At 45.3% G+C, this 18461-nt stretch overlaps 1 protein-coding gene and 1 long non-coding RNA gene across 5 annotated transcripts in view; one reads left to right on the top strand and one right to left on the bottom strand.

The window, feature by feature from the left end:
* The window catches only part of LOC132538948 (uncharacterized), a 25624-nt gene extending 7864 nt beyond the window's left edge, over positions 1–17760 (top strand). Inside the window, exon 2 of the long non-coding RNA XR_009550274.1 lies at positions 17299–17760. This is a non-coding gene — a long non-coding RNA (uncharacterized LOC132538948). The remainder of the gene's footprint in view (positions 1–17298) is intronic.
* PDSS1 (decaprenyl diphosphate synthase subunit 1) overlaps positions 1–18461 on the bottom strand; it is a 38769-nt gene that overhangs the window by 11657 nt on the left and 8651 nt on the right. The window contains exons 4-7 of one of the 4 annotated variants that reach the window (XR_009550273.1): positions 17469–17599; positions 7849–7990; positions 6251–6362; positions 6032–6145 (exon numbers count right to left, since the gene is read on the bottom strand). Coding sequence is in view for 3 of the 4 variants with exons in the window: in XM_060192335.1 (XP_060048318.1) it covers positions 6036–6145; positions 6251–6362; positions 7849–7990; positions 17469–17599 (495 nt within the window). In the remaining variant the exon portion in view is untranslated. Of the gene's footprint in view, positions 1–6031; positions 6146–6250; positions 6363–7848; positions 8075–8682; positions 8865–17468; positions 17600–18461 lie in introns of those variants that run through there. The other 3 variants (XM_060192335.1, XM_060192336.1, XM_060192337.1) reach the window with 3 other exon arrangements.

Here is an 18461-nt window from a genome sequence, read left to right as displayed (position 1 = left end):
TGGATGGTACCCTCAGAGCTCCTCCTCCCCCGGATGTGGACCAGAAGCCTGGGCACCGCTGCCCATTAAGTCAGCTCACATCGCCTGCCCACCCCGGAGCATGTGGCTGACAGTTTAATGAAGTCGGTGGCTGTGTTTGGCTCTAAATTGATGATCAAAATCCACACGCTGTGGATGGGCAATTTGGTGCAGCGAACAGAGCCAAGAGACAGAATTAGCTTGAAATACACCTGCAGGCACGCCTCTGCTAACACCCAATCACACTTTTCACAGGGTGGTACTGTTTACTGGGACTTAAGTGCCATGTATTAGCAGCTGAAAAACCCACACAAAGGGACATGATTACATGTCTGTCTTCTCTTGACGGCTCCTCTCTGCCGCTTATGGTGGTACTGGGGCTCGAACCCTGTACCTTGTACCCGATAAGCTAAACTTCTAAGTAAGTAAAGTAACAAAGAAGGGGAGGGGGCTGGGTGGTGGCGCACCTAGTTGAGCATACAGGTTACTATGTGCAAGGACCTGGGCTCGAACCCCAACTTCCCACCTGAAAGTGGTGAACCAGGTTTGCAGGTGTGCTTCTTTCTCTCTCCCCCTCTATCTTCCCCTCCTCCTTAACTGAGAAGGAAGAGGGAAAGAGGGAGAAAGAGACACCTGCAACACTTTCACTGCTTGTGAAGCTTCCCTCTTGCAGGTGAGAACCGGGGCTTGAACCTGGGTCCTTGCACATAATGATGTGTGTGCGCTCAAGCAGGTGCACCACTGTCCAGCCCCCGACCCCCATCTTGGTTTCTGTTTAAGTACCGAGCCACTGGAGCTCTGACATCTTGCTTTCTAAATGCCGAGGAAACTGGGATTTCTTGGAGAAAATGAAGAACCTCTGTCCAAGGATGGACAAGATGAGTCTGGGATTATCTCCTGCCAGAAATCTAGTGCTGAAAGAATGCTAGGACTATCAGACCTTCCCACTGGCCAAAGATGGGACAAGAGCACATTAAAATGAGTAACTATAGGGAGTCAGGCGGTAGTGCAGCGGGTTAGGCATTTGGTGCAAAGCCCAAAGACCGGCGTAAGAATCCCAGTTCGAGCCCCTGGCTCCCCACCTGCAGGGGAGTCGCTTCACAGGCGGTGAAGCAGGTCTGCAAGGTGTCTATCTTTCTCTCCCCCTCTCAGTCGTTCCCTCCCCTCTCCATTTCTGTGTCCTATCCAACAACGACAACAACAGTAACTACAACAATAAAATGAGGGCAACAAAAGGGAATAAATAAATAAATATTTTTAAAAATGAGTAACTATAAAGTATTATAAGCCAAAGAATAAAACAGCACAGGAGCTGGAGCCCTGGAGGCGGTACGGTGGATAAAGCGTTGGGCTTTCTGGCATGAGGTAAGCATTGCATATGCCAGAGTGATGCTGTTTCTCACTCCTCTCATTAATCAGTAATTAAAAAGAACAAGATCGGGAGTCGGGCGGTAGCACAGCAGGTTAAGCGCACGTGACGCAAAGCGCAAGGACCTGCTTAAGGATCCTGGTTCGAGCCCCAGGCTCCCCACCTGCAGGGGGGTTGCTTCAGACAGTGAAGCAGGTCTGCAGGTGTCTTTCCCCTCTCTGTCTTCCCCTACTCTCTCCATTTCTCTAACAACAACATCAATAACAACAATAATAAATACAAGAACAATGAAAACAATAAGGGCAACAAAAGGAAAAATTAATAAATAAAAAAGAATGGTGAAATTTATAAAAAAGAATGCAAGAATCAGTATAGATAAGATCTTTCGTTGCCCTTTTTTATTGTTGCTGTAGTTATTGTTGTTGTTATTGTCGTTGCTGGATAGGACAGAGAGAAATGGAGAGAGGAGGGGAAGACAGAGAGGGGGAGAGACAGACACCTGCAGACCTGCTTCACCGCCCGTGAAGCGACTCCCCTGCAGGTGGGGAGCCGGGGGCTTGAACCGGGATCCTGATGCCGGTTCTTGCGCTTCACCCGCCGCACTACTGCCTGACTCCCAGATAAGATCTTTCTTAAAACACTGAAAAGTCGGGAGTTGGGTGGTAGTGCAGTGGCCTCATTAAGCGCAGGTGGCGCAAATGCAAGGACAGGCGTAAGGATCCCAGTTCAAGCCCCCGACTCCCCACCTGCAGGGGAGTCGCTTCACAAGTGGTGAAGCAGGTCTGTAGGTATCTGTCTTTCTCTTTTCTCTTCATTTCTCTCTGTTCTGTCCAACAACAACAACATCTACAATAAAACAATATTTAAAAAAAAAAACACTGGAAAGTCCTGATGTATTTTCCTATGTATTTCTTATTTTATTTTTTTACCAGAGTACTACTCAGCTCTGGCTTCTGGTGGTGCGGGAGACCGAACCTGGGACTTTAGAGCCTCAGGCACCAGAGTCTCCCTGCAAAACCATTATGCTGTCTAGCCCTGCCCTTCTACATATTTCAGAGCAAAAAGGCATCATGACTTTCCGACAACCCCAAAGAATCCTGGTTTTATTATGAAACATGGTGTAGAAGAGAGATGTGGGACTGAAAGAATTCATTTGAGGGCCCAGGTTGGTGGTGCACCTGGTTGAGTGCACATGTTACAATGCGCAAGGACCAGGGTTCAAGCCCCTGGTACCCTCCTATAGGAGGAACACTTTGTGAGTTGTGAAGTAGGGCTGCAAGTGTGTCTCTGTCTCTTTCTCTCTCATCTCCCCATTCCCCTCGATTTCTGGCAGTTTCTATCCAATAAGTAAATAAAAAGAAAAGAAAAGAAATAATTCATGTGGCAACCTTCACAGTTATAAGTCTCCAAGAAAAAAACTGAGCCAGAAAGTGGAAGATTGATAATAGTATATCTACACAATCTCAAAACATACACCTTAAAGTCAGGGGGTATGTTTTCACTTTAAAAGTGTAGTAACCGGGAGCCGGGCAGTAGCACAGTGGGTTAAGCGTATATGGTGCGAAGTCCAAGGACCGGCGTAAGGATCCCAGTTTGAGCCCCCGGCTCCCCACCCGCAGGGGGATTGCTTCACAAGTGGTGAAACAGGTCTCTCTTACTTTTCCCCTCTCTGTCTCCCCCTTCTCTCTCCATTTCTCTCTGTCCTATACAACAACAGCTATAATAATAACAAAGGCAACAAAAATGGGACACAATGGCCTCCAGGAGCAATGGATTTTTAGTGCAGGCACCGAGCCCCAGTGATAATAATAATAAAAAAAAAAGTGTAGAAACCTGGCAGACACTTCTGGAACCACGTGATCAATGTGAATGTCGCCACTGACAGGATAACCAAAAATAAAATCAAGGAATGCTGCTTCCCTATTTGACAAAAGCAGAGTCGTGACAACTGACTACAATCTGAAGTCCGGTGTTAGGCTACAGGCAACACTGGCAAGAACAGATTCAGAAAATCAAAACGGTCAAAACACGAAGAGAAGCAAATGATGGCAGGACCTCACACCGGCTGTGGGCTGAAATCCAAACTCAAAGACTCTTGACTAAAAAACATTTCAGACCTCACTCTCTACAGATTTCCCAGGGACCTCATCAGCCAGCTCATGTATTCTGCACGTATAGCACTACACAACCCTTTTATTTATTTATTTTTTTTGGATTATAGCCAAAATGGTGCTGCTGGGGACTGAACCTGGGACCTCTTGGATCTCAGGCAAGAAAGTCTGTTGTGTTAATAATGGTGCTGCCTCCCCTGGCTCCATAGACGATCATCATTTAAGACTACTGTGCTTTTCCTATCAGTCAGGGTCTGTGCCGTGGGATTCTTAGCCCTTCTGTAATAACCCTGGTGTTTCAGTTGTCCTTACCTTCCCTCTTTGGCATCTTTTCATTTGCCTTGCAAACATCCTTTTGGAGCCCATATGTCTGAATTTTACATGCCAGCGGCACACAAAAATAGCAGTTTTGAAGATATCACGTCTCTAGAATATTTCTAGCCACAAGCGCTTCAATAGAGGCACACTTATTCAGAGCCCTCACTAGAGACTGCTTTTTTAAAAAAAAAAAATTTTTTTTTCTGACACCTGCAGACCTGCTTCAACCGCTTGTGAAGCGACTCCCCTGCAGGTGGGAGAGTCGGGGGCTCAAACTGGGATCCTTACGGCGGTCATTGCGCTTTGCGCCACATGCACTTAACCTGCTGTGCAATCGTCAGACTCCCGACTGCTTTCTTACCCTAACAGCTCTGCAGTTTAGGGATAAATCACTCTGGAGTGTTGGCAGTGTGCCCCCTAGTGGACAGCGTGAGATACTACACTTTTTGATAGTGGCAGATTGGAGTCAGTAACCTATCCATTCGCTCATTCCCTCATCTGTAAAGAATGAGTTTTTTGTTGTTTTTTTTTTTAAACCAGAGCACTGCTCAGCTCTGGCTCATGGTGGTGGAGGACTGAACCTGGGATTTTAGAGTCTCAGGCATAAGAGTTCGTTTGCATAAACATTATGCTATCTGTCCTGCCCATAAGAACGAGTTGTTCTTTACCCACAATGCATCTGCTGTAATGCCTTGGCTTCTTGGGCAGAGGACAGTGACCACAGATGACTGGGGTCTGTCTCCTTGGTCGTTTTGGGGGGTTTGAGCACTGAGTGCATTTGTTCTAAACACACACACACACACACACACACACACACACACACACACACACACACACACATTCTTGGAAATAAAACAAAAACAAAACATGTTCCACATAATTCACATTCCTTAGGATTGCACTTAGATCTTTTTTAGGAAAAAAAAATGTCCTCATTCTTTTTTGGCTCACGATTATATACTTCTCACCACTTTTTCAAAAATAGACACTACTGGCAAGGGACCGTCTACTCCAGAGAGACCTCTTAGACTGTAATTATGTTTAGAATATCATGTCAGCAATTTACAATTGTCCAGAGAGCTCTTCTGTTCTCACAGCTTTGATTACAGGGACTCTCACTGGCCCAGATTCCCTGTTACATCTGTCTCTCAGGCTGAGATGTCTCCGGAGAGAACTGTCTGTCCCACCCAGGCTAGCATTGAAGACCACCTATTGTTAATCTATAGATTAAAGAATATTGTGCTTTTCAAAAGCATAACTATGTGGGGGGTGTGAAGCAAAGGCCAAGGGGAAAGAAAAGCCCAATTAACAAGCAGAAAAATGACTTGTTTATACTTCTTAGAAAAATCTCAGGGGAGCCGGGACATGATAGTTCAGTGGCAGCACATGTATGTCTCATGTGAGAGGCCCTGGGTTTGATGATAAAGGACAAAGAATGCTCCTATAATCTGATTTTTTTTCCTGGCTGGTACAGTCTATCATACTATTGCCATTCACAGAGCACTTCATACCTTTCAAGTAAAAACGAAGAGGCCTGGGATAATGTGGATAACGCATTGGACAATGCGTTGGACTCTCAAGTATGAGGTCCCAAGTTCGACACCTGGTAGCACCTGTGCAATGATTCTCTGATCTCTGGAGTTTCTCTCTCTCTTTCTCAAGCAAATAAGTACATCTTAAAAATTAAAAAGGTAAAAATGTCAGAAATAGTCTGTGTAACAACAACCCTGACAGCAACTACTAATGATTTGTGGTTCAAAATGTTACGCAGTTTCGAAGTCAGCTTGAGGGCGGGGGTAGATAGCATAATGGTTATACAAAGAGATCCTCATGCATGAGGGGCCAAAGTCCCAGGTTCAATCCCCCACACCACCATAAACCAGAGCTGAGGAGTGCTCTGGTAAATTAAAATAAATAAATAAATAAATAAATAAATAAATAAAAAGAAGTCAGCTTGAGGAATATACCATAAAGCTTATTTTGATGTGATTCTTGGGAGAAGAAATGAGGAGTCAATGTCCATGTAACAAGACACAATTGAAAACCCACAGCAAAAGTTTCTGTGTTTGGGGATATAATCCTTTTCTCATTGACACCTTGGAATTTGGGTCACTGTGAACTTGTAAAGTTCTTCAGGGGAAATAAGGTTTCGAAAAGGATTAGCTCCCCAGTGAGAGCTATGAGGCTTTTTTAACTTGAAGAAGACAGAACGTACATACTGCTTTACAACTGTTGGCTATCAAGCTGGCAGTCTTCTTGAAGGTCTTTTCAAGGTAGTGTGCAAATCTTTCGTTTTCATTTTCTTTCGACCCAAGCTGAAGAAATTCTCCTAGGAAGATGGAAAGGGGTCACTGGAGATGCAGTCTTACTGCCTGGCTAAAAACTAAGATTGGATTCAAAGAAGACCAAGAAGGGAAAGTCAGAGTTAACCTACCACGCACCAGATCTTCAATAACTTGGGTTAAAATAGATATAACGGCTGCGTTTCCGATCCGAGCCAGGGCTACTGACGCCGCGGAGAGGATTAGATCTCCGGCGAGAACAGCCTAGAAGGGGGAGGAGGGCGAAAAGGGGGCTTTCAGTGAAGCTGTCAGAGCAGCAGACACAACACTGGTTCCCCCAGAAAAGACAGGGGCTGAGATGCTGGGAATGCTTTTCCCTTCCTCTTTTCTGCAAGAGTTGTGTGAGAATCTTCCGTCCGCTTGGGACATCTTCTGACTTCAGTCGGTACTTGGGGTTTATCTTGAAGCTCTCTCCCAGTTTCACAGCAGCCTGGTTCAGCTAGACTGGGCCGTGCCCTCTTGCCTCAAAGCTTGCTGTGCCAATTCTCCACAAATGGTGGAGCGGTGATGTGGGGGTCTCTCCTCCACTTTTCCTCTCTGTCTGCAGTTAAAAAAGGAAGAAATGGAGGCTGGGAAGTGGTGCACCGGGTTCAGCGCACATAGTACAAAGCACAAGGACTCCAGCAAGGATCTGGGTTTGAGGCCCTGGCTCCCCCGGTGGGGGGGCACTTCACAAGCGGTGAAGCAGGTCTGCAGGTGTCTGTCTTTCTCTCCCCATCTTCCCCTCTTCTCTCTCTCTCTCTCTCTCTCTCTCCTCTCTCTCCATTTCTCTCTGTCCTATTCAACAACAGCAGCAGCAGCAAGAACAACAATGGGGGGAAGGCCTCCAGGAGCAGTGGGTTTGTAGTGTAGGCACCGAGCCCCAGCAATAACCCTGGAGGCAAGAAAGAAAAAAAAAAAAAGGAAAGGAAAAGTCTGTTGGAAACAGTGATGTTATGCAGGCAAGTAAAGAGGTAGAGAGAAAGAGAAAAAAAAAGGAGATTTAAAAATAGAGCAGTGAAACTCCCAGTAACAACAACAAAACAAAAACAAGCAAAGAAAAAATAAAATGGATCCAAGTAAGCAAAATCTTTTTTTTAATTGGTAAAAATTTATTATGTAAATTCCCCCTTTTGTTGCCCTTGTTGTTTATCGTTGTTATTGTTGTTGGATAGGACAGAGAGAAATGGAGAGAGGAGGGGAAGGCAGAGAGGGGGAGAGAAAGACAGACACCTGCAGACCTGCTTCACCGCCTGTGAAGCGACTCCCCTGCAGGTGGGGAGCTGGGGGCTCAAACTGGGATCCTTACACAGGTCTTTGCGGTTTGTGCCACCTGCGCTTAACCCGCAGCGCCACTGCCTGGCTCCCGCAAGCAAAATCTTAAAGGAAATTGCATGAAATTGGACTTTAGGATAACTATAAAAACTGAAAGAAAAAAAAATCCACTTCTTTATAACTAAAGTCTGCATAAAATCTAGAGGAAACAGAAATGCCAAGTTGATTTTTTAAGAAAACTTTTCTGTGATTCTCCAAATACCTGCATGCAGACAGGAAGACCACCCCTCAGGAACTGCACTTACTATCTTCGTATCATCTTATTTTGACAGCATAACGTAAACGAAGCAAATCTAGTGTGATGTAATCCAGACAGCATGCCTTTTGGTAAGTGAGTTCTACTTAAAAGAAAACAATTTGTTTATAAAGGCCATACCTTCTTCTCACCCCAGATCTTATTAACCGTGTGCTTTCCTCGCCGAGAACTTGCGTCGTCGATGACGTCGTCGTGAACCAGACTAGCAGTGTGGATCATTTCTGTAATTAAGGCTACGGCGCGCTGGCTGGCTTGCACATCTCTAGTTAACAGAAAGCAATGCTTTTTTAACAGACGCCGCCTACAACCTTCTCAGCAATCACCTTGTGAAAACTGGACATCGGATCTAGGATAAAGAATTTTATTTCTCTAAGAGAAACTGTATTAAATTTTTGGCTTCCCTATATAGCTATTCCTACCACTTGGAGAATATTATTGTCATTCACATTAGTTTTATTTTTAAGTGTATGAGACAACCTGCCAAGACTATGCTTTATGGACACCATCACACCAAGATGGAGAACTTGCAAAGCAAGCCAACAGTCCAGACATAACAAAAACAAAGCCTAGACAAGAGAATCGATTCTTGCTCTCTTTTTTTCTTCCATCAGAGTTATGGTTAAAGCTTTGATAACTACATTTAACCACTTCTGGCTTTTTTTTTTTTTTTTTTGATAGAGAAATACAGAGAGGAGGGGCTGGGTGGTGGTGCACTGGGTTGAGTGCACATGTTACAATACTCAAGGACCCAGGTTCAAGCCCCCATCCCCACCTGCAGGGGAAAAACTTTGTGAGTGGTGAAGCAGGGTAGCAGGTCTCTCTGTCTCTCTATCTCCCCTTTTCCTCTCTATTTCTGGCTGTCTCCATCCAATAAATAAAGATAATTTATATATTATATATGTAAAAAGAGGAGACATACAAAGCAGAAGAAAAAGGGGGAGAGAGGATAGATACCTGCAGCACTACTGTGCTTGTGAAGCTTCCCCTCTGCAGATAGGGACCCAGGGCTTGAACCTGGGTCCTGTGGAGAACAGACTCTCTACATGAAATTGTATGTGGTTATCAGAAGGGGAGAGGGGGCAGCAGGGAGGTGAAATGGCAAACGGCCAACTGTACAGTGCTGAGTGGAGACTAGCCTGGTGACCATGATGTCACTCATACGCACTGATGTCACAGTAGAACCCAGTACACTTTAAGCTTATACAACGAAATAGAACAATGTCACCGCAGTAACATTTTATTCACAACAAAGTAGCATATAAACATCTTAGCTCCCCACCTACAGGGGCATCGCTTCACAGGCGGTGAAGCAGGTCTGTAGGTGTCTATCTTTCTCTCCCTCTCTCTGTCTTCCCCTCCTCTCTCCATTTCTCTGTCCTATCCAACAACGATGACATCAGAAACAACAACAATAATAACTACAACAATAAAACAACTAGGGCAACAAAAGGGAATAAATAAATAAATATTAAATAAATAAATATTAAAAAAAAAAAAAACAGCCATCCAACCATCAGGTTGAAGAATCATCCTTTTGAGGGGTTGGCAGTGGCGCACCCAGTTGAGTGCACATAGTACGAAGTGCAAGGACCCATGCAAGGATCCAGGTTTGAGCCCCCACCCCTCACCTGCAGGGGGAAGCTTTACAAGCAACAAAGCAGGTCTGCAGGTGTCTATCTTTCTTTCTACCCTCTCTACCTCACCCTCCTCTCTCAATTTCTCTCTGTCCTATCCAATGAAATGAAGCAGTGGATTCATAGTATAGGCACTGAGCCTTAGCAATAATTCTGGAGGTTAAAAAAAAAAATCGTCCTTTTGTCTAGTGATAGTGGTCTGGCTGTTGGTCATGTTTACAGTTAGGTTGTGATTAAATTTCAGGGGGAGAGAGGTGAGAAGTTTTCTGAAAGTGTGTATTAAAGAATCAAATGGTCACTGTTTTTTACCACTGGTGTAAATGTTTTGTAAGAGTTTAGTTAACTAAGATGGAAGTTTTGCATTTATTTCAAACCTTTGTATTAGAAAGTTAAGATTTAGGGGCCAAGTTGTGGTGCACCTGGTTGAGTGCACATGCTACAGTGCACAAGGACCCAGGTTTGAGCCCCACGGTCCCCACCTGCAGGGGGAAATCTCACGAGTGGTGAAGCAGTGCTGCAGGTGTCTGTCTGTCTGTCTCTCCCCTTATTACCCCCTTCCCTGCCAATTTCTGGCAATATATATATAAAATATATATATATATATATATATATATTTGTTTCTTTTCTTTTTAAAAATGTTTTTACTTATTTTAGAGAGAGATACAGAGAGAGACAACACAGAAACACCAGAGCACTGCTCAGCTCCAGCTTATGATGGTGTGGGGGATTGAACCTGGGACTTAGGAGCCTCAGGCATGAGAGTCTGTTTGCATAACCATTATGCTATCTCCCCTGCCTGGCTGTCTCTATCGAATAAATAAAGATAGTAAAAAAAAAAAAAAAAAAAAAGGCTTTTCTGAAGTCCCAGGTTCAATCCTCCCATAGCCAGAACTGATCAATGCTCTGGTTTAAGAAAAAAGATAAGAAAGCCAGGCTTTTGGGGGCCTGGTGGAAGCACACTTAGTTGAGCACACATGTTCCCACGGGCGAGGACCCAGGTTCAAGCTGGTCTGACCCCCACCTGCAGGAGGGAAGCTTCACAAGTAGTGAAGCAAGGCTGCAGGTGTTTCTCTTCCTCTCTCCTTAACTCTGCCATCCTTCTGCTCTCTGTCCAATTAAACTAAAAAAATGAAGGAAGGAAAAAAATTATCGATTTGTCCTGCAGTCACCAAGACCCAGTGATAACCATGGGCTAGGAAGGTGGTACATTATTGTGTAAAAAGACTTTTTATCTGGGAGTCAGGCGATAGTGCAGTTGGTTAAGCAGAGGTGGCACGAAGCACAAGGACCGGTGTAAGGATCCCGGTTCGAGGCCCCAGCTCCCCACCTGAAGGGGAGGCGCTTCACAGGCGGTGAAACAAGTCTTTCTCTCCCCCTTTCTGTCTTCCCCTCCTCTCTATTTCTCTCTGTCCTATCCAACAACGACAACATCAATAACAACAACAATAACTATAACAATAAACAAGAGCAACAAAAGGGAATAAATAAATATTTAAGAAAAAAAAAAACCAACTTCATACCTGAGGCAACAAAGGTCTCAGGTTTGATTAATTTCTAGTACCATCATAAGCCACAGCTGAGCAGTGCTCTGGTTAAATAAATAATAAAAAATAAATAAACATAAAAAATGAAATTTAAACTTTTATTTCCCAGATTTGACATTAAATATAGGATAATCACTCTTAAGGAAATACTGAGATGTGAGTTTTACAGTTCAAATGAAATGTATTACCTCCCTGATTCCTTTTATAATTATCACTTATTATCTATGGGAACCTTTTAAAACTAAATTTGGAGGAAATATCTAACTGGATTCCTCCCCTCCCCCTAACCCCAGAGCACTGCTCAACTCTGGCTTATAGAGATGCTGGGGATTGAACCTGGGACCTCAGAGCCTCAGGCATGAGAGTTGCTTTGCACAGCCACTAGGCTGTCTCCCCAGGCCACTAACTGGAATTTTTAAAATCCAAATCCTCTGTCAGACTTACATTCTAGCTGCCTGTTTCACTTATGCCAACAGATTACTTTTCAAACTATTGCCAGCCTATCTCTGAAACGGGAGAAAAGTGAATCACTGAGATATGGCTTTTTCTAAAAAAAAAAAAAAAGTTATAATAATAATAATAATAATCATCATCATCCCATCTGAGCACCTGTAATAGACACTCCTTGCAGCTCTTCAGACCTGGCAGGAAGCAGTGAGAAATGCAGTATGACAACGACACAGATGCCGGGACCCGGCCACAAACACTAACGCCAGGAGGATACCAGTTTCCATTCCAGCCTCAAGTCCCAATCTGCTGCTTCTTGGCTCCTCTGCTCTAAGGATCTTAGAACTAAACTTTTCAAAGGCTTCTAGCCCAAGGACCCCAAAGTGCTGCTCAACAACATCAATAACAACAACAATAATAACCACAACAACGATAAAACAACAAGGGCAACAAAAGGGGGGGGGGAAGCCTCCAGGAGCAGTGGATTTGGAATACAGGCACTGAGCTCCAGCAATAAGCCTGGAGGCAAAAAAAAAATGGATTTTCAAGAATAAAACACTAAGTAAAAGATTTTAAACAACGATAAAGAAGGCCTAAATGATCATGAGTTTTAGCAGTTACGCATATATAACAATGTAATTCCGCACAGTTAGGCCACCTGTGGCTGCTGCAATCCGGATTCTTGCTAAAAATGTTACTTGCATTGTGCCACAGCCTCTCCCTGCATTTTACAGGTTTTAGCATCTCATCTCACGCACCTTTCCCCAAGCAACTGAGCTGCAGCGTGTGTCAGCGCGTCTGTTTGCAGAGCTCGGTCACTGCTTAGTGAGTGTTGGCATGACGACTGGGCGGCTGCCTAGAGCTTTCCGGGGCAATCTCCAAGGGGCCTCCCTGAGTCACGGGGCTTCCCTGAGTCCCTGAGTCACCGGTTCAGAGAACTGGGCAGTGCTTCTACTTCCTGCTGTGAAATAACCCCTGCACTTCCTCAACTTTGCCGAGAGGTGCTAAGGCAAGGCGGACAGACAGAATGAGACAGGGTGATCAGGCTTGAGAGGGGGCTCAGCAAGCCCCTCAGGACTTTTCTTTTCTTTTTGATCCTTCATCAAACTTCTCTTTTCTCTCCCCCCCTTTTGTATTATGCTTTATTTATTTATTTATTTATTGGATAGAGAGACAGTCAGAAATCGAGAGGTAAGGGAGAGCTAGAGAGGGAGAGAGACAGAGAGACACCTGCAGTCCTGCTTCACCACTTGTGAAGCTTTGCCCCTGCAGATGGGGGCTAGAGGCTCAAACCCGGGTCCTTGTGCACTGTGACATGTGCACTCAACCAGGTGCACCACCATCCAGGCCCCTCTCCCTCTCTTTTCTATGTAGGGACTTCACTTTCTATGTTGTTAATTGTTGGTCTGCGCGGTTAATACTATTATTTCCAGATAGAAAAAGAGATAAGGAACTGGGTTTGAACCTGGGTCATGCTCATGGCACAGCAGGTACACTATCCAGGTGAGCCATTCTGGTCTGCTCCATTACATTTCTCCTCCTCCTTCTCCATGTATATTTATTTTATTGCTTTTTTTTTTTTTTTTTTTTTACAACACCGCTCAGTTCTGGTTTATGGTGGTGTAGGGGACTGAACTTTGGAGCCTTAGGCATGAAAGTCTCTATGAATAACCATTACACTATCTATCCCTACCCTATATTTCTTCTTTTAAAAACTATTTTAAATATTCATTTTAATGAGATAGATACAGAGGGAAAGAAAGATAGGCACATAGACAAGAGCACTGCTCTACTCTGGCTGATGGTGGTGCTGGGGACTGAACCTGGGGCCTTAGAGCCTCAGGCATGAAAGTCTTTTGCAGAACCACTATGCTGCCTCCCTAGTACCACTCCATTAGATTTTAGATAAAATTGTATAAGGAAATATTTCAAGAAAAAAACAAAAACAGATGGAATAATGTAAGGATCCCTAGGCAGCTGTCAGCTAGCTGGCATACTGAATCTACTGGGTTGTCGGAAAAGTCATGATGTATTTTTTTCTATTTCTTTCTTTCTTTCTTTCTTTTTTTTTGAATATTTTTCCCTCAAGAAATCATTTAAAAATATTTATTTATTTATTCCCTTTTGTTGCCCTTGTTGTTTCATTGTTGTAGTTATTATTGTTGTTTTTGTTGATGTTGTTGTTGGATAGAACAGAGAGAAATGGAGAGCAGAGGGGAAGACAGAGAGAGATAGACACCTGCAGACCTGCTTCACCGCCTGTGAAGCGACTCCCCTGCAGGTGGGGAGCCGGGGCTCGAATCAGGATCCTTACTCTGGTCCTTGCGCTTCATGCCATATTCGCTTAACCCACTGTACTGCTGCCAGGCCCTCGTATTTTTCTATTTCTAACTATATTTCCTTATTCATTCTTCTATAAAGTTAAGTTTGAAACAAACTATGAGAAAACCCTCTGCTTCTCAGCTGCGGCCTCGTATTTCCGGCTCCTGGCCCTTCTCTCTGAGCACTGCTCTGCTTTAACAGTGGCAGGCGCTGGCTTCCACACCTCCCCGAGCCTCAGCACACTCACGTGGTGCAGGACTCAAACCCAGACTGGGCTCTAGGCACGGGCCTACCAGGTGAGCTACCTTCCAGCCCTGGCCATGTCCGAAGGTGTTTTCCAGTGCAGGGATGGCCGATTGCAGGGGAGAAGCCTATGAACTCTGGATGCTATGCATCTTCCCAAACCCGCAGGTTCAGCCAGGCTCAGAGCGAAGCCTGTCTCTACTTTGTAGGCTTGGAGGTGTTAAGCCCGACTAGAACAGGCACGGTCCCTCTCCTTAGCAGCTTCAATACAAGACCGTGCAACTGGTATTCACGAGAGGCAGCTCCTAAATATCTTGGACTTTGTTCCAGAATAAATGAGACACCCCAAAAATGCACTTTATTTTCTTGCTAGTAAGGAGGTCCAGCAGAAGCTGCGAAGCTCTGGGTCCACAGAGGGAGGCCCACCTTGACGTTCTCTCCCGCCTGCAACCGAGTCAGGAGCCAGGAATCAGCGGGTAGTGTTGGAGGAGGGCGCACACATTGTGTTTAAAGGTCCTATTTGGGGAGTCGGGCGGTAGCGCAGTGGGTTAAGCGCAAGTGGTGCAAAACGCAAGGACTGGCATAAGGATCCCGGTTTGAGCCCCTGGCTCCCCGCCTGTAGGGAAGTTGCTTCACCGGCAGTGAAGCAAGTCTGCAGGTGTCTATCTTTCTCTCTCCCTCTCTGTCTTCCCCATCTCTCTCCATTTCTCTCTGTCCTATCCAACAACTACGACACCAATAGTAACTACAACAATAAAACAACAAAGACAACAAAAGGGAATTTAAAAAAAAAGAAAACCCTACTTGATGCTGGGATTCACCAATGAAACAGGCAACTCTCTGGTTGTCAACTGCCCTTATTAGAAACTACTGACTATTATTGACTCCCAGATCCATATCAGTAACGCACTAAAAGGCAGCCTCGACCTAGGTTTAAAGATAAAGTCGTTGCTCTCGGCACCAGCCTCCCTACCCTCCCAGCAACAGCCAGTTGGCTCAATGACGCAGAACAAATGGAAACCAGCCACGGTTCTCGAAGTGCTCTGACCCTAGGAAATCATTCACGAGAGCCAGTGCTGTAAGGATTGCGTCTTCTGAGGGAGGCTTCTGTAATTTCCTGTCTTTATGAGGCTCATAAAAAAAGTTCTTTCCTGTGAACACATTATACTTGGACCCTGGACCCATTAGTTGGGGTGAAAAATTGCACTTTGTCATCTGCACCGCTCAGTCAGATGGCTGACTTTATCAACTGGATTCAACGCTGCTTGGCTTTTGGCAGTAGCCCTGAACCCAATATAACCTGAGATGTCCTCTTACCCCGATCCCTGGCACTGTATCTACCTTCCTGTGCTGGAGCATTTCCAGGCAGAAATGGTGCCAAGATCCCTTGAATGAGATGGCTGTTCAGGATAAGCAGGCTTGACCGAGTAGCACAGACACACACACTAGAGCTGTGCTGTATTCAATCAGGAGAACAACTGTATAGCAGTCAGTTGATTAGACGGATCCTTTTTGGTCCAGATCCTTGGACTGAGTCAGTTCTGGCATGCTGCAGACAGACATCGATGCTTAAAGCCCCGGATGTCTGCTCAGGCCATGTTCCTATGTTAGGCACTTGATAGGGGGAGGGAACGGAGGAAACAGGATGGGAAGGGGAACTTCTGCAGCGCCGGGCCCTTCACTGCCACAGTGCACTCTGGGGTTCACAGACCACTTGTTGGGCAGGTCTGGTTGTGGTTGCCTGAGAAGGGATACGGCCTTTCCTATCTCAGTTGCCTGTTGTCTATGTCATCCCACTTTACCTGCCCCAGCACTGCAGTTAGCAAGGTGTGAAGAGGAAAAACAAAGACTGGGATAAGGGGTGCACCAGGTAAAACGCATGCATTACAGTACACAAGGACCCAGGTTCAAGCCCCTGGCTCCCACCTGCAAGGGGAAAGCTTCACGAGTGGTTAAGCAGTACTGCAGTTGTCTCCCTACCTCTCTCCTACCCCTCTCAATTTCTCCCTGTCTCTATCCAATAATAAATAAATAAAAATATTAAAAAGACAAAAAGGATTGGGCAACTGTGCTTTGAAACACAAATAAGCAGTATTTTGCACACAACTCCCATGAATCTCAGGTTAAGAAACTTAAACTAGTAACATGGCCTAGGAAGAACTGGTGATTCAACAGCTGAGCAGCTTAACAGAGGAAAGAGAAACCTCAGTGAGAGGTAGATCTCCCCTATAATTTTCGAGATATCTATTCTACTCCATTTTCTAAAATCTCTAAGGTTACCATTCATCCACTGAAGGTGAGAAGACGGTGTTTCGGAAGCCACACAGGCCTTTGAGTTTTGCCCATCAGTGGATCACATGGGTCTCAAGTCAGTCTTTGCCAGGAAGCAAGAATGTGCCCTGCTGGCTGATCTAACTGTGGCCCCAAAATGCTTCCATTTAAAAAAGATGTCTATGGGGAGTTGGGTAATAGCGCAGCAGGTTAAGCACATGTGGCGCAAAGCGTGTGCAAGGACCGGCATAAAGATCCCAGTTTGAGCCCCCGGCTCCCCACCTGCAGGGGCTGTTGCTTCACAGGCGGTGAAGCAGGTCTGCATGTGTCTGTCTTTCTCTCCCCCTCTGTCTTCCCCTCCTCTCTCCATTTCTCTCTGTCCTATCCAACAGCAGTAACAACAATAAGAACTACAACAATGAAACAACACAGGCAACAAAAGGGAATAAGTAAATAAATAAAAATTAAAAAAAAAAAAGATGTCTATGGAGGGCTGAGAAGGACAGCATAATGGTTTTGCAAAAGACTTTCATAGGTCTGAGGTACCAGGTTCAACCACCAGCATCATCATATGCCAGAGGTGAGCAGTGTTCTGGTCTCTCTCTGTACCTTTCTGTCCCTCATTAAAATAAAATATTAAAAAAAAAAAACAGCATAAAAGTACTGTCTACAGGGTAAGCTTCCACAGGTCATGGGCGGGTACCAGGTGTGGTGTGTGAGTCACCACACATAACTCCCAGCTTTCTCACCACCAGCCTTTGAACTAACTCCCTGGGCAAAAGGGTTATATGCACCCACCCACCCCTAGATTCTTACTTCTGAAGTCTGAGAGGACTGAATCTGGCTTTGAACATTCCTAGATGTTTACCTGCTGCTGGAGTTGTTCTTTCATGGACATTAAAAAACAGTGGGAAGGGAGATGCCCAAATCAGGCTCCAGAGGACCTTCGGGACACCAAGGCAGAGACAGGTCAGAGGCCACAGCACCAGCACCAAAGCTTCCTTCAAAGCTGTAGGGGCCGGGCTCGAACCAGGGCCCAGCATATAACAAAGCAGTGCACTATCCCAGTGAGCCATTCTGTCATCTCCACATCTTTTTTTTTTTTGCAGTAACATGGGAACATGGTGCCAGGGCCTCATGCACATAAGGCATGTGCTCTACTGGCTGAGCTACCTCCCTTTCTCCAACTCACTGCTTCTTCCGCAGACAGCTAGTCGGTAACAGGAAAAGATGACGATCTGCCCACTGGGCAAACGAGCAGCGAGAGGAAGTAACTCACCGGGAGTTGTCATGGTGAATGTTGCACGCTCGGGCCATCAGCACCACAATAACCGGTCGAAAGGCTTTTCCTTTTCCATCAAAGTAGTACTCAGACATCTCCTTAAGCTCTGTGGTAGATATAAATAATTCCTGAGGAGAAATTTCACGGTGTCAACAGGGCAACGGAACTGCACAAAAAGTCAACAGGGTTTCTTTGACAAAATGTTACTTGATGGCACATACAATGGAATGGAACAGTGTTCTGCTCAGTCTCTCTCTCATAAAATAAATCTGAATAAAAAAATGTTCAGAGCAGCCGGGGGACCAGGCACTAGTAGTAGCCCCTAAGCTTCATGCCCAGAGGCCCCAGGTTCAATCCCCTGTACCACTGTTATGTCAGTGAGCAGCAGTGCTCTGGTTTCCTCTCAAAAATAAAGAACTCTTGATTCAACCAACTAACTAAAAAGGAAAAGAGAAAAAGAAAAAGAAGGTCCAGTGAAGGAAGAGGTTGATGAGAGCTAGAAAAAGTGAACATATCACCAAGAGAAACATTCTGACTTGGGCTTAACAGAAAATCAGGACTGTGACTTGCTGGGGCTGGGGGGAGTCCTTCTAGGCGAGAGAACACTGCTCACTGTATCTACTGCCCCAGGATTTCCCCGAATGAATCAGCTGGTGAAGAAGCTGCGGGGGGAGGGGGCGCATTAAACACAGACCCTGAGGAGCCCTAGCCCGGCTCAGCTGAGCACAACACAGTCGTTCAGTCAGTAATTCACAGGTGCACAGAGGTTATAAAGATTAAAGACATCCCCTTGTCTACAAGGAGCTAGAAGAGTCTAGAAGGGGGGAAGGAATGCACTACAGTACAACAGGCTACTGGGTGGGTACTGCTATGGAGGTGACCATGGAGGGAGGTGGGAGTTCTGACCCAGGCCGAGACAGGGAGGAGAGCAAGGCTAACAGGCAGGGCCAGGGAGACAGCTCAGCAGACAGAGTATAGAGCACACCCTTT

This window comes from Erinaceus europaeus, chromosome 6 (genome assembly GCF_950295315.1).
Source record: "Erinaceus europaeus chromosome 6, mEriEur2.1, whole genome shotgun sequence".
NCBI classification, from domain to species: domain Eukaryota; kingdom Metazoa; phylum Chordata; class Mammalia; order Eulipotyphla; family Erinaceidae; genus Erinaceus; species Erinaceus europaeus.
The sequence above is the reverse complement of the archived record's forward strand: the minus strand, read 5'-3'. Positions and strand labels throughout refer to the sequence as shown.